Source organism: Lepidochelys kempii, chromosome 1 (genome assembly GCF_965140285.1).
Source record: "Lepidochelys kempii isolate rLepKem1 chromosome 1, rLepKem1.hap1, whole genome shotgun sequence".
Taxonomy (NCBI): domain Eukaryota; kingdom Metazoa; phylum Chordata; order Testudines; family Cheloniidae; genus Lepidochelys; species Lepidochelys kempii.
The window spans coordinates 133,615,573-133,631,578 of NC_136380.1; the positions used below are offsets into that span (position 1 = coordinate 133,615,573).

General features: G+C 41.5%; 1 protein-coding gene across 1 annotated transcript in view; it reads left to right on the forward strand.

The window, feature by feature from the left end:
• The window catches only part of CLCN4 (chloride voltage-gated channel 4), a 56,712-nt gene extending 41,191 nt beyond the window's left edge, over positions 1-15,521 (forward strand). Inside the window, exons 9-12 of the mRNA XM_073354691.2 lie at positions 570-756; positions 3,098-3,496; positions 10,503-10,719; positions 12,464-15,521. Of these exons, the coding sequence (XP_073210792.1) occupies positions 570-756; positions 3,098-3,496; positions 10,503-10,719; positions 12,464-12,554 (894 nt within the window). The 3' untranslated portion in view covers positions 12,555-15,521. The remainder of the gene's footprint in view (positions 1-569; positions 757-3,097; positions 3,497-10,502; positions 10,720-12,463) is intronic.
• The last annotated feature ends 485 nt before the right edge of the window (positions 15,522-16,006 follow it).

Consider the following 16,006-nt stretch of genomic DNA (forward strand, 5'->3'; position numbering starts at 1 on the left):
CCACTGACTTTAATATGGTATTAGTGCTATATGCTAAGCAACAACCGTTTAAGTCTATCTTGCAAAATAAGCTTGAACTGAAGATCCAGCTTTGGAGCGGAGCCTGGAGCTGGAGCGCGGAGCAGCTCCAGGGCAGTGGAGCTGCAGGTTTTGCCTGGAGCTGGAGTGGAGCCAGAGCACAGCTCCAAAGCCCTGCTTATGACACACACAAAAGCTACGCCTTCAGAAGAGGAGAAATTAAAACTATGCAATGTGCAAATTTTGAATTTAAAAAAGAAGATTGCTCATACCAATATTGAGAAATAAAGTTGGTGTGAATTCAGGAACTAGGATTAGGTAAAATAGATATGCATGTATTTAAATTATATATCACTTTTTAAGTTCCTGTATAGTTCCAGTATTTGCAGAGGACCATCTCAGACCAAGGAGAAGATCCACTGAGACTTCCAGAGAGTTGTGGGGTCTGGCACTGGCTCCGATAAGGGATGTTGGTACTCTGGTACCATATTTCTTACATGCATAGTGGAGACCTTTTGGTCAAAACAGTCACTTGTCTGTTTTCATTTAAGATCCCTTCAGGCCTCTTTATTCCCAGCATGGCTGTGGGAGCCATGGCTGGTAGAATGGTTGGAATTGGAGTAGAGCAGCTGGCCTACCATCATCATGACTGGATCATCTTCAGGAACTGGTGTAGACCAGGAGCAGACTGTGTCACTCCAGGGCTTTATGCTATGGTGGGAGCTGCAGCATGTCTCGGTACAGTAAGCGGCGGTCTTTATTGTTTGTGTGTGTGTGTGCTACAAGATGTTTTCCAGACATACTGTGGGGTTTTTTAAATTGTTAAGAGAATTTCAGGCTCGTGGAAGCAGGTGAAATTGCCGCTCTGACAATCCTGGGAACAAATTGTTCCACCGGGCACAGCACAGGCAGTAACACTAAACTCTTCCTTACGTTGCTCCACCGTAAACATGGTCTAGAGGAGAGGGGTAGCTAGTTGTCCCTGCCCAGTTAAACTTGGTCCTCTCTGTCGAATCTGCCAAAAAGGATGTCAATTGCAAACCATAGAGGGGTGGGTGGGGGGAGAGTTATAAAAAGAACATGAGGGTTTTTTTTATAAAGAGCAGGAAAATGGTATCCCTCCCAAGAGGCTTGCTCATTTGTGATGGCTGTGATTTCCACCCTAATTGAACTGGAATTACCCACTGATTTAAAATATTCTACTGTTAAGCCAAGGAAAACAATCTTTGATCACTACCAATTTTGCCCAAATTGAAATCATTGATCTGGACGTGAAAGGTCTGTATCCCATTACCAGTCACACAGGCTATATTCAGTCTTTCATCCCTGAGTATAGGTCAAAGCCTGGTTCCTTTGAATTCAACGTGAATTTTGCTATTGACTTCAATTGGACTGCCATTCAGTCCTAAATGCTAATTGTTAAAGCAAGGCCATTGATATAAACTAAATCTCATACATCAAATGCCAAGTTGTACATGGAAATGAAATGTGAAAACATCAACTCCAAGCATGTTATTTCTTCTTTCATTTTTTATTTGACCTGTATCTTACATAATTTCCAGTGCTGCTTGGTATTTGGACTATGCAGTAATGGACATATCTCACAAAATTAGGCCTTGTCTACAACGAAACCTTCTCATGTAGCTGTATCTTGTACAAGCAAAAGAGTGCTTTTGCCGATATAGCTTATACCAGCGCTCCGAACGAAATAAGCTATTCTGGCAAAAGGACTCCTGTGTCAGTATAACTGCGTCTAGCACTCAGGCTTTTGCTGGCATGGATATGTTAGTTAGGGTATGATTTTTCACACCCCTATGTTCATAGCTATGCCCACAAATTTTAAGTGTAGACCAGGCCTTAGTGTAATTGACTAGGCTTCCAATGAAAGCTGCATCCAGAGGAGCACTGGCAGATAAGTAGGATGATTTGTGAGACCAGTCATGGTAGGAACCTAATGTCAGAAATAGTAAACCAGCCTCAGTTGTCCTTTTTTATGCTTTTCTTTAGCATTCCAAAACAGAATTTATCAGTGCAGACATTTTTCCTTTATATTAAAGAAAAGTTCTTTACTGTGCATCCATTAGCAGGCAATCCTATTCTGTTTTTACAGCCACAGTTAGCTATGTAATAATTGTAACTGCATAGCATTACCCATGCCATTACATAAAAACAAATTTTTAATAACCTATTTTCTTATTTCTCTAATCTAAACAATGGCACTGTATTTGGAGATCTAAGAATATCAAATTCTCACAATTATTTTTCGGACATATTACCTGGAGAAACACATACAATCGTTATACTGTGATTATATGATTCTTTATATCCTGTAATGTAAACTGCAGCAGTAAACTGATTATAAAATGGCACAAAGAAACTACAGTGGAGAATGTTGATGCTAGAACTGATTTATGCACAGAAGGCATCACAACCAAGCTAGAAGAACACATTTCATGGAAGCTGCTTACATTATGACAAGCAATTTCCAGGGGTTGATCAAGGAGCGGGCTACATTTAATACAGTTCCCTTAATGCTTCTTTTTCTTTAAGAGTGTAATCCTTAATCAAGTATGTTTTCAAATTAAACCTTCAATATGATCAATTTTATATAAATGAAGAAGTCAATAATGAAATTAAACATGTCTGCAATAGTTATGCCTACACTTTAGCACTGATTTTCCCAGAAATATGGGCCTAGGCATTTAGATTGACCCCAATCCATTGAGTTTTGGTATGTCATGTATCAAATATAGTTCAGACGTGTGTGTGCTTTACTGTTGTGCCAGATTATTTAATTAAGGTAATCTCCAAGCATGCAGGTACCAGAGTCCGTAATTATCTGCTTTTCACATGCTAATAAACTTGGGTTGAGCGTGTCACTGTTACCTTTTCTGTTCAAAATTACAGCAGATGAAATGGAAACCTGTAATTTCAGTGAACGACAGACAGTGAGGGGTTTGAATAATTTCATGCCTTTATGCATATAAGATACTAGAAAGTCCAAAGAGTTGGTACATTTATAGATTTTTGTTGTTGTTTTTTTTTTAGGGGGGAACCTGAATGATCTTTTTCTTGGCAGGTGGAGTTACCAGAATGACTGTCTCCCTGGTGGTTATTATGTTTGAGTTAACCGGAGGCTTGGAGTATATTGTACCTCTAATGGCTGCAGCTGTGACCAGCAAGTGGGTAGCAGATGCCTTTGGGAAAGAAGGGATCTACGAGGCACACATCCACTTGAATGGTTACCCATTTCTGGATGCTAAGGACGAGTTCACACACCGAACACTAGCAACAGATGTCATGAGGCCTAGGCGTGGTGAGCCTCCACTCTCTGTTCTAACACAGGATAGTATGACAGTGGAAGATGTGGAGACATTAATCAAAGAGACCGATTACAACGGTTTTCCGGTGGTGGTTTCCAAAGACTCGGAGCGTCTCATTGGTTTTGCACAGAGACGGGAACTGATTCTTGCAATAAGTGAGTAAAGAGTACAATATAGATTTTAATGGGAACGTAAAGGGTATTAGAGTGATACTGTGAAGCATGTACGAATAGGTAAATAAGAACAAAACTGAATGTTTACTCCAAAGGATGTGGAAGGCTGTTTCTACCCTTTCTGAGAACCAAGCAACCTCCCCACTACAACATACCTTCGGCCAACCTCTGGGGTTTAATTCCTCACTCAGTTATGCTGAGGTAAATCTGAAGTAACTCTGTTAAAGCCGTTGGAGTTAAACCAGTTTCAAATTGGTGAAAGTCATATCAGACCATGGTCAGTAGCATTTCTAGTCTCCAACCAAATCTCTTGTCACTCTCAGCAGTAAAAGTCCAGAGATATCTGTGAACCCCAACCACTACACAACAACGTGCAAAGTGCTGGTGCCACACTGTGTTAGTTTCTGTTATCGCATCATAGTTGTTCTAATTTGTAAGCATTTAAATCTTGCAGACCTTGGTGACCTGAAAGATCAGTGGTATGATTTTTCAGATGATTGGAGGAGGGGAAGCTCCTGAGTTCTTTGGAAAATAAAATTTATAAATAAAAAATAACAGTTATTTTGGTGACAGCCTCTCCTGCTTACAGGGACTTTTTCATGAAGCAAAAATTGCTCTGTAAACCATGTACTCTTTACATTTTAAGCTGCTCTACTTAAAAGGATACTACCTAAAGCCTAGATTTACAAAGGGAAGTAAGTGCTGCAATGCTGAACTTTGTAATACCTAATTTCTCAGAGCCTTGCCTCTCAATTTATCCTTTTGTGGATCTATCCCTAAGTAAAATTAGACCTAAAATTAAATTACTTGTTCCCATCAGGTGTCAGTCTATAATTTAATTTCCCATCTCCCCTCCTCCAAAACTGATAGTTGGCGTCATGTTATATATGTTAAGCAGAAGGGATGGAAAAACTCTTTGTGCCTACTTTGGAATCCACTTCATCATTGTAGGTTTAACAGAGTGCCATAGACTCAAAAGTTGTCGGATTCATGGTCTGCATAGGGAGGGGGTGTTGAGGAGCAGATGAGAGAATAATTCTAGAGCCCGGTTTTCTAGCTATAATACATATTGCAGCCTTCCCTTAAGTTACAAGTATGTTTGTTTTTAACTGCATGACTGAGAGGTGGGTGGTTTAAATGGTTTGTGAATAGGATTGCCAACTTTCTAATCACACAAAGCCGAACACCCCTGCCCCGCTCCTTCCCCAAGGCCCCGCGCCTTCTCTGAAGGCCTGCCGCCACTCGCTCCATTTCCCCTCCCTCCGTCGCTCGCTCTCTGCCCCACTCACTTTCACCAGGCTGGGGCAGGGAGTTGGGGTGTGGGAGATGAGTGAGGACTGTGGCTGCGGGTGTGGGCTCTGGGGTGGGGCTGGGGATGAGGGGTTTGGGGTGCGGGAGGGGGCTCTGGGCTGGGGCAGTAGGCTGGAGTGCAGGGCGAGGGATGGACTCTGGGATGGGTGTACAGGCTCCAGGCGGGGCCAGAAATAAGAGGTTTGGGAGGGGGCTCCCGGCTGGGGCCAAGGGGTTCGGAGTGCTGGAGAGGGTTCAGACTCTGGCTGGCGGTGCAGGCTTTAGGGTGGGGCTGGGGATGAGGGGTTTGGGTGCAGGATGGGGTTCTGGGCTGGGGCATGGTGTTGGGGTGTGTCTGCAGGCTCCAGGAGGGAGTTTGGGTGTAGGAGGGGACTCTGGGCTGGGGCAAGGGGTTGGGGTATGGGAGGTGCAGGGTCCTGGTAGCACTTACAATGGCTCCCAGGAAGTGGCTGCCAGGTCCCTGCAGCCTGGAGGCGCATGGGTGGCCAGGGTGGCTCTGCGCTGCCTCGTGCCTGCAGGCACCACCCCCGCAGCTCCCATTGGTCACAGCTCCTGGCCAATGGGAGCTGTGAAGTTGGCACTGGCAGTGGGGGCATTGCACAGAGCCTCCCTAGGCACCCATGCATCTAGTTGTCGCAAGGATTTAGCAGCCACTTCTGGGAGCTGTGCAGAGCTAGGACAGGCAGGGAGCCTGCCTTAGCTCCGGGCCCCCGCTGTGCCACCGACCAGAGCCGCCAGGGTCTCTTTTCGACTGGGTGTTCCTGTCGAAAACCAGATGCCTGGGAACCCTATTTGTGAATTCAGACTAGTTTTGCAATGATCAAAAATAGGCAAGTGCACATACCTCAAACTATAAGGTACCTGGCTCATCTAACTGTAAAAGACGATCAAGTAGTTCAAGGGAATCTGCTTTTTTGTATAGCATCAACTCAATAGCCCCCCCACTACTCCTTCTCTTCCCTACCCCTTAAAAAATCAGGAGGAAGGAATCCTCAAAGTAATAACTTCAATATGAGACAATGGTTAAGTCATTTACAGGATAATTAAGCCAACAACTGTGACAGTGTCCCTTTAAATCTTCGTTTTACCTCCAGCCTGTCACTTCCTCCGGCAGATACAAAAGATACACTATATGGTAGGGTCAGAAGGGCAAAATACACCAGCTGTTAGAGAGTTGACAAAAGATATAAAGGCCAAGAGTTGGTACTTTTTAGAAAATGTACGAAGTTTGCAGTTTATATAATTTTCTTTCTAACTATTTTTAAGGTGCCGTCCATCCCCAACTCCCTAAATTCCCTTGTGAGAACTTGAAAATACAAATTAGATACACTGGGCCAGACCCTTGTCTGTCTTGTACCTTATGTTGTCATGCAGTGAGTGTACAGCAAGTTACAATGCTGGATTTCAGGCCTGTTGCACTAATGTGACCCCAACATCAGTGACCAGCAAGCTGCAAACAGGAAAGGATCAGACCCGTTAATTTAAAGGTAGAGACATCAGACACCATCTGAAATTGGTATAAAAAGCTGAGAATTATACTTTTTGATGATGCTGCTAAACAGCAACAAGGCTGGTTTGTTCACAGGGAGGCACATGGATGTGTGGTCCTGTCTCTAAGCTTTTTATTACTAGTGCAGAGTTAATTAAGAATTAAAGCTGGTCCACATTTTTCAACTGAAATATTTTCCTCTTATAAAATGGTTTCTGTGAAATCCAAATTTTCCACAGGAAAAAATGTGTGGTTTCCGGGGAGCTCTAATTAAAATATCTTCTCGTAGGCCTGGGGCGAGTCAAGAATTAAAAATCAGCCAGGACTCGTTGGCTATATAGGACTCTGCTTCCCCCCATTTCCGCTGAGAGTGGGCTGCAATCGGGAGTAATGGCAACTGTTTGGAAACCATATGACTGATTCTGATCTCATATTACACCAGTTTTGCAATAAACTGTCTCTCTTGTTAATTTTCATGGTACATGGTGATTCTATATGATTTAATGTGTGTCTTTTATAAATCAAAATCCTGATTTAAATTTTATAGCTCAATAGGATTCTATTCTATTCTATTCAGGCCCTGCACCATGGTATAGGAGAGCCTTCCAGAGGGCATGAAGTGCTATAACAAACATCATGTGTGTCTTTTCTCCTTCTTTATCTCTTCTTCCCCACAGGGAAAAAATTGCATGTTTTCTGGCATTTTTTATTAATTTTATTTTATTTTTCCATATTTTTATGTATATACGCATATACACTGTGCCATGTCTGCCTATTAGTGAAGGCAAGGCTGAAGAATTGCACCTTGCACTTGGAAGGGAAGGTGATGAGGTTTGCGGTGGTTCACGTTCTGGAGCTACAGACAGATTGGGGTTTTTTTTTTTTTTTTTTAAGTAAGCTGAGCCCATGAGCGCATTGAGGGTAAGACTAGAGATTGTGAACATAAATCAGTATTCAATGGGAATGTAGTGTAGTGAGCAGAGGACTGGTTGGATGAGTTCATGGTGGCCCATGATACTGAAGAGATGTTTTGCTGTGTTCTATACTGAGCACTTATGGTTGTGTGCCAGGAATATTGCATTGCTGAAATCCATTTGGAAGTAACAAAAGTAGATATTACTGAGGCCAGGTCTTCAGCCAGCAGGATTGGATGGAGTCTTCTAGCCAGCTGTAGAAGACAATTGTGAACACTACTATGTGAAAGCTTAATGTCAGTAAGGAATCCAAGAGCACTCCTAAACTCCAAGAGCTTAACCCTTGTTGGATGTGTTTTGTCAACCACAGGAGACTTCACTGTGGCTGTAAACTCCTCTGCCAACCAACATAACCTCCATCTTCTTCATTGATTTAACTTCAACCAGATGTTCTTTGTCCATGAACTGATCTCAGCCAAGTACTGAGCTAACTTAATGACAGTACAAAGGATAGATAGAGTTGTATGTCATCTGCATACTGTTGACATTTGAGCATGTAATGTCTTACTAATTCTGCTAGGCTGCATGTGAATAAGGATGGCAAGAGAACTGAGCCTCCAAGTGAGGATACTGGTGGCAGAGGGTGTTGGTGCTTATCACTGCACTTTGAGAGTGTTCCTGCAGAAAGGACTAAAGCCATGTTAGTGCAGTCCCCTGGACTTCCCTCAGGCAATATCTCATTATCCGCGTCAATGGCCGCCTTCTAATACACGTTTAAATACGACTGACCTTGTCCACACCTAGGGCAACAGTTGTGTTTCACATCATGTTAGTTAAAACAGTTAACTTATTTTATCGTGGGATGCATTTCTCCAGTGTAGCTATACCCTGAAGAAATAATGCTTCTCTTCTGGTAGCAAAAGATGAAGGAGAGGCAAATTAGTCTGTCTAGCTAAGGAGACAAATGCACACTTTTAATGTAAAAATGGTATAATCAGATTGATTTTGCATTACCTAAGGCTAGCCGTGACTAGCTAACAAGTTTTTAAACCATTCTTGTGGACCAGGGCAAACAATGTTGAACACCATATTAGTTCAAACAAGATAACTAACAGGTTGGCTAACTCAGTGCACTTTTCCACTACAGCGAAATCCTCAGTATGGGATTTAAGCCACACCTAGGTTAGACAAGCTGGGATTTGAAGCTCATGTGCGTAACTTGGATCTGAGAGGCCATGTCCATATCTGGAGGGACTAATTCACCTTTAAATCTGACAGGAGTTGTCTTCTGTGGATTACTCTGGTTCAGGGGAGTCAGCAAATATAGTCACCCTTCCTTTGGGGCTGCTTTGCTCCTTGGACTAAGTTTTGTACACTCACTGACTGAAATATATCTGTGCAATTACTATATTTTATCATCTCTCAAACTTCCCAACCCATTTATACCCTATGTATAAATTTCAACCTATTTATGGTACTACTGAATTTAGATCAATATTAATGTACCGTTTGCAAAAGTACTGTCTCTAGAGACACAAATTTTACATCCAGGAGTAAAATAATAGCATGGGCTTACCAGTGTTGTCCAGTGTCATTGTCATTTTGGGGTGAGTAGTACTTTTGGAAAAATAGTAACCAAAATGTCATTGCCTGTTGCTTCCTGTGTAGATAAAGGAGGGAAAATAAAGAACCATGAATAAATCAGCTAGTTATGTGAGGAACATTTCTTGACCTGGGTCAGACTAAATGAACCACCTTCAGCTAGATGATGTAAACCCATAGCATAATATATCAAAGACCTGTGCACGCACATTCACTTTTGAAAGTCAGATGTATAAATCAAGACAAGAAAAGACAAGATTAGCATAATTCCTGTAAATTGCAGGAGGATGTGTAATATATGGGGTGAGATGGTTGAAAGTCACATGACAAGGTAATATTAGGTGTGAACTGGAGCGTTCTGATTTCAGTGATATTACAACAAAATGATCTTTAAGAGAAAAGTAATGTGGTGGGAATGTGTTGGAAATCATTACTGTATGCACATTACAAGTCACAGAGCAGGTTTTTGTGATTTGATTGATGGAAATGAGCTCCAAGAATATATATATTTGCACTGACTGTCTCCAATTTCCTGTGCCTCTCAAGAACAGAAACAACCTGAATCAATCAAAAAGGAAAATGGCTAGAATTAGCTATGATTTCTTTAAAAAAACAAAAAACAAAACAAAACCCACAAAAACCCAAGATGTGTTTGTACTAGGGAGAAGGGAGGTGTCTATCATCATTCTTGAGATTTCACCTCATCTGTTGTTAGCACCATACACTGCAGAGTACAAACGAACAGCCAGTGAAGAGAAAAGTGCAAAGGAAACCAGCCATTTCCACTTTAACAATAACTGTAAAGCAAATGGCTAGGGGTACACGTTAAGTGACAGGCTTGTAATAATAGTCATAAAAGCAAGGAGTAAACTTCACTTCGCAGCTTGATCAAGGTGCCAGTGAGAGGTTTTGATTTGGAACATGGGCAAATATGCACAGTTGAGAAAACTGAGGTGATCAAATTCATTTAGCTCAGCACTTTTCCCCCGCTATAGCTCCTTTTCCTTAAAGACAGAACCACACCTCCTTCCAACATGAAGCCTAGGTAAACAAGCTTTATATGAAGAAGTATCCAGAGGCTCAGGAGACAGAATCTGCCCCCCCCCCACCTCTGGGCAGGGCATGTGGTGGCTCAGCAATCCTGAAATAATGGCTATGTCTCCTACACACACCCTGAATGGGAGTTTGTCACTGGATCAGAGCACCGACCGAGTAACCATGCCCATAGACTGCCCCTCTGTGGTGGTGTAGAAGTCCAAATCCAGGTGCACATGTACTGCAGAAGTTCCACATTTCCATTATCTTGGAGGTCTTCCATACCTCGATGCCCTGGGTGAATTTCATACAGAGACTGCATTGTGCTACCTGCTAAAACCAATAGTGTAAAACATTTGAATTTAAGGAGAATGACGACAATGAACATCCCAATACAAGAAATAACATGTTCGTAAAGATATGTTAAGCAAAATAAAAGGGACGGGGACTGTCTTTATATTTGATTTGGGATAGGATTCTTTGAATGACTGTGGTGGCCCTGTGAAATGCAAATGATTTGCTCTGTAATCCCATGTTCTGATATCTTGGCATATTAAAAGCAAATGTAACCGTTCATTTCCAAGTAGGGATGTACATGAGTTTGGTCTGCCATTTGTCTGATCTCCTTGTCCTCCAGAGAACGCAAGGCAGCGTCAGGATGGGGTGGTGAGCAATTCTATCATGTATTTCACTGAAGATCCACCAGAGCTCCCAGCCAACAGCCCTCACCCACTGAAGCTACGGCGCATTCTCAATTTGAGCCCTTTCACAGTAACTGACCACACACCAATGGAGACGGTGGTAGACATCTTTCGGAAACTTGGACTCAGACAATGTCTTGTCACACGCAGTGGGTAGGTATATATAGATGAACCAACGCGATTACGTACTTAAAGGGAAGGAAAGTGCCACACCAGCTTTGCTGTGGCTGTAATATATATAGCACTTTTGCTATTCAAACGAATTTATAAACAGTAGCTAACTCTCAACAGCCTATGAAGTCAGCTGGATAAGTATTATTATTTTCTCTAAAACTAAGATAGACAGGTCAAGTGGCTGCCCAAGGCAACAGAAAAAATCAGTGGCAGAGCTTGAATTAGAAGCAAAGATGTATTGGCTGCCATTGAGTTCATGCTCAGACCATGTTCCCTTCTCTGTAGTGTATTGTAATTTAGGTGCCATATCTAGGATAGGGGACAATAAAATACAGATACTATCAGGCTGATGTCCCAATATATTTTGTTTTTAAGCAAGCGCAAATGCAGAGTTGGCAAAATATCACTGTTTGTAAAGGGTTTGCTTGTTCCTAGGCTTCCAGCCAGACTGAAGTGCTCATGAAAAGCATGATATGGATGACAACTGAGGAAAATAAATCTGCTCAGTTTTGTCTGAAAGCAAGGAAAAGTGAGTTAAAACTCTATGAGAGCCAGATGACAAAAAATTGATCAGGAACAGAAACTGAATCAAAAGTGTGAAACAACAGTTTTGTCTGCACTGGGGAAATTTTCCTAACAGCTCAAACTGATTTTAAAACCTTTTGGAAACACAGTCTAGCCTGGGCTTTAGTGACCGGAATAAACAGAATAATATAGTGGCCCAATTCCTGATAAATCTGGGTGCCTAAAGTTTTGGCACCTAAATAAAACCTGCTTGCTTTTTCACAGGTGCTGAGTATCCACAGTCAATTTCAGTTCTGGGTGCTCAACATCTGTGAAAATAAAGCCTCTGATTTGAAATATGGATTTAGGTGCCTCCTATTAGGCACTCTGGCTTGGAACCTTTTGGTTTTGGTTTCTACCTCTAGCAGTTCTTGAAGCATCAGCCACAAATATCATTTTACAACTGAATTGAAAGGCAAATGGTTCTAAGAATGATGGGGTTCCAAAGTCCAGTATCTAACTATTTTCAAGAGTTGGAAAGGGAAGTATTCTGGCCCCTGAGGAGTCGTGAGATATTGGATATTAAAAATGTCTCACAACCAGCACTTGCATTGCTAGTTATAGCTTAATAAGGGGCAGATTCCAAAACTCTCACTCCCGTTGGATGGTAACTTCTTGTTTAGTTCCATTAAAGTCAATGGGAGTAAGGCGCTGTGCGGTGATGAATAAGGGCATCAGAATTTTTAAAAAGAACACACTCCCTGAAATTCAGCCTTGTGCAGAATGCCAGGACAAGTCATAGGCCCCACTTAGCCCCTGATTAGATGGTTTAAATGGTTTTGTGTTGCCTAGATCTTATGCTGGTAGCCCTCTGCTTGGGAGTGAATTTTATTCTGATAGAATTTAATTATTTTCTCAAACAAAATGATGTATTAATTACAGTTCTCACTTGAACACAGAGTGGAATAGATTCTCCACAAAAGGGGAGAGAGAACCAAAGCACTTCATTTTTATAATGGACATGATTTTTATTGTCTTGGTGGTGGTCATGAGGTGGGAATAGTTTTTTTTGTTTTGCTTAGTTTCCAAAATGATGATTAAAAACAAACTGGAGATCTACAGCTGCATATGGAAGCTTTCGAAACAGGACCCTGCAGCAGAACAGGAAAAATAGATGAGAGATAAGATGATTCACCTTTGCTTTCTTTTTCTCTTCTAGAAGGCTGCTGGGCATCATAACTAAAAAGGATGTGTTAAGACATATGGCTCAAATGGCAAATCAGGACCCTGAATCTATCATGTTTAACTAGACTGGTAACAGAAGATGGGAAGAAATAGCCTTGAAGGAATCTCTCCTAGATTAACACAAAGGCTGCATACAGTATTTTGTTTTGTTTAAAGAGAAAAATACAGTGATGAGGAGTGGCCCAAAACTAAGCTACAACAGAGAGGACTGGATGCAGGATGAGACTTATTTAATCAGGTAGTCAGGTTAGACGCTGTCTATAGCTGCAAACATCAAGCTATATTTCTTCAGTGAGTTTCCTAACAGCTCTGCTGGTATATGTGATATGGTTTGAAGTGATATAGGTTTAAATGATATGGTTTGAAGACAAGGAGCCAGGAGTACTGGAGAACACACCAACATTCACACTAACTTATTAGACAGGTGCGAAGACTAGCAGATATTTATAAATAAGTTAGTACCAACTGTAAACCTTTGTGTTCCAAACTAGATAACTGAGCATGTATGATTCACATTGATTTACTTGTTACTGATGTCATGGTTATTTATTTGCTACTGAATTATACTAAAATATTTTCATGGAAAAAAATCGTCCTATTTACTGAGAAGTTTGTCATCTTCATTTATTTTTGTAAAAGTTAATTGAGACTGGAGTGGAACTAAAGCTGTAGAATACACTTTTGTTCACTTTAAACATCCTGTCCTTTGTTTCCTGCTTTAAGCCATTCAGGTTTACTCAGTTTAGCAGTTTTGTCAATCAGCTCTCTTCTGTTATTTTTAAAATGAAGAGACTGATTTGTAAGGATTCTTTATTTCTCTGTGCAAAAATTGGCAAATTGGTACTGTAATATTTAGTATGATGTAGTTTGCTATAACTATGGAAAAACCGTAAAAAGCTCGGGGAAGATTTTCAAAGGCACAAAGGACAATTAGGTGCCCAACTCTCACTGAAAATCAATGGGCACCAATCTCCCACCATGTAAATAGAAAAACAGACAAATGAAGCTCTGCAGTGATTTCTTCCCTGCTCCAGTTTATTCCTTATTCCTCCCTGGCAATGGTTTGCACTTTCTAAGAAATCACTTAAATTAACATAGTGTAACACTGACAGACCCCAGTCAGCGGCAGGCAGGATTGAACCTGGGACCTCTGGAGCTTAATGCCTGAGCCAAAAGTCACATGGCCTTTAGCTAAGGCTGTAGGGCAGACTCATGAATCTCTCCGTAATGGTCTTGGTGCCATTAGATGGGAAAGAGCACCACACCCAGGGGTTGTGTGGGTTACATACTTCCCTTAGCTGAGGAAGCACATTCTGAGCTTCAGAGACTTCCCAGTTGAAATCCTGGATGATCCCTCACTTGTAACACTGACAGACCCTGGCCCAGGAGGCAGGATCAAACCTGGGATCTCTGGAGCTAAATGCATGAGCCTCTAGTGCATGAGCTAAAAGCCACATGGCTATTAGCTATGGCTGTGACAGACTTATTAATCTCTAAGTGGTCTCGGTGCCATTAAATGAGACAGAACACCACACCCAGGAGGTATGTGGGCTACAATAGAATGGCTGAAATATTTATTTTCTAGCAGAGCTTCTCATTCTTTAAGCTGCTTGTACCATGTACAGGATTCATGCTGCAACCCTCCATAGCACCAAGCTTGGACAAGGGTGCAAGAAAGCAATTGTTGTTGTTACCTTGTGTCACGTATGTCCCCAGAATGTGAAGTTTAAAAGGAAACAACTCCAGGTATGTTGGGGTAATGATGCTAACCTGGTCCTAAAGCCTTCCTATTCAGGTGCTCTGTGGGATGCAGAATGTAGGTATTTTTTGTTTTAGTAGACTGTAATAGTCTGAATGCAGAAGGCCAAATGCTGTCATCAGTTACACCCTCTATCTCTGAAAGAGAGGAGGCTATTTTTAGTCTTATTAGAATTTCAGTCCATGGCAAGGACTGCCTCTGAAGACTGTCACCGATAACACTAGGCACCCAGTGTGATTATCACAGCTATAAAATATGTCTTACGTAATGCCCATAGCACAAGCACTTTATGGTATCATCAGTGTTTTATGTCCATACAGTATTCCCAAAAGGCATAAGAACGGCCATACTTGGACAGACCAAAGGTCCATCTAGCCCAGTATCCTGTCTTCCAACTGTGGCCAATGCCAGGTGCCCCTGAGGGAATGAACAGAACCGGTAATCATCAAGTGATCCATTCCCTGTCACCCATTCCTAGCTTCTGGCAAACAGAGACTAGGGATACCATTCCTGCCCATCCTGGCTAATATCCATTGATGGACCTATCCTCCATCAACTTATCTGGTTCTTTTTTGAATGCTGTTATAGTCTGGGCCTTCCCAACATCCTCTAGCAAGGAGTTCCACCGACTGACTGTGTGCTGTGTGAAAAAATACTTCCATTTGTTTGTTTTAAACCTGCTGCCTATTAATTTCATTTGGTGACCCCTAGTTCTTGTGTTATGAGAAGGAGTAAATAACACTTCCTTATTTACTTTCTCCACACCACTCATGATTTTATAGCCCTCAGTCATATCCCCCATCAGTTGTCGCTTCCAATCTGAAAAGTCCCAGTCTCATTAATCTCTCCTCATATGGAAGCCGTTCCATACCCCTAATAATTTTTGTTTCCCTTTTCTGAATCTTTCCCAATTCCAATATATCTTTTTTGAGATGGGGTGACCACATCTGCACGCAGTATTCAAGATGTGGGCAAACCCTGGATTTATATAGAGGCAATATGATATTTTTTGTCTTCTTATCTATCCCTTTCTTAATGATGCCCAACATTCTGTTTGCTTTTTTGACTGCCACTGCACATTGAGTGGATGATTTCAGAGAACTATCCACAATGATTCCAAGATCTCTTTCTTGAGTGGTAACAGCTAATTTAGACCCCATCATTTTATAGATATAGTTGGGATTAACACAGGTTTCAGAGTAACAGCCATGTTAGTCTGTATTCGCAAAAAGAAAAGGAGTCCTTGTGGCACCTTAGAGACTAACCAATTTATCTGAGCATAAGCTTTCGTGAGCTACAGCTCACTTCATCGGATGCAGACAGTATGCATCCGATGAAGTGAGCTGTAGCTCACGAAAGCTTATGCTCAAATAAATTGGTTAGTCTCTAAGGTGCCACAAGTACTCCTTTTCTAGTTGGGATTATGTTTTCCAATGTGCATTACTTTGCATTTATCAACATGGATCTCAGAAGTTACTGGACAAACCCTGAAGTATAGATCCCAACCTTAATTAATTCGGCAGAACCTAAAAAGTTTCACAGAGCTTGGTTAATTTAAGAGTGAGGAAGTTACTGTAGTATATAACTCAATGTATGCAACTACAGTTCAATACTTGCTTTCAAGCTGTTGGACTGAGGCTGATGTCAAACCAAATGGGTGAATAAAACCTTTGATGATGAATGATGCAAGTTCAGTATTACAAATTTGTTATGCATGGACTGTGTTGAGTTAGGCTTAGCTTCTGACATGTATGTGAA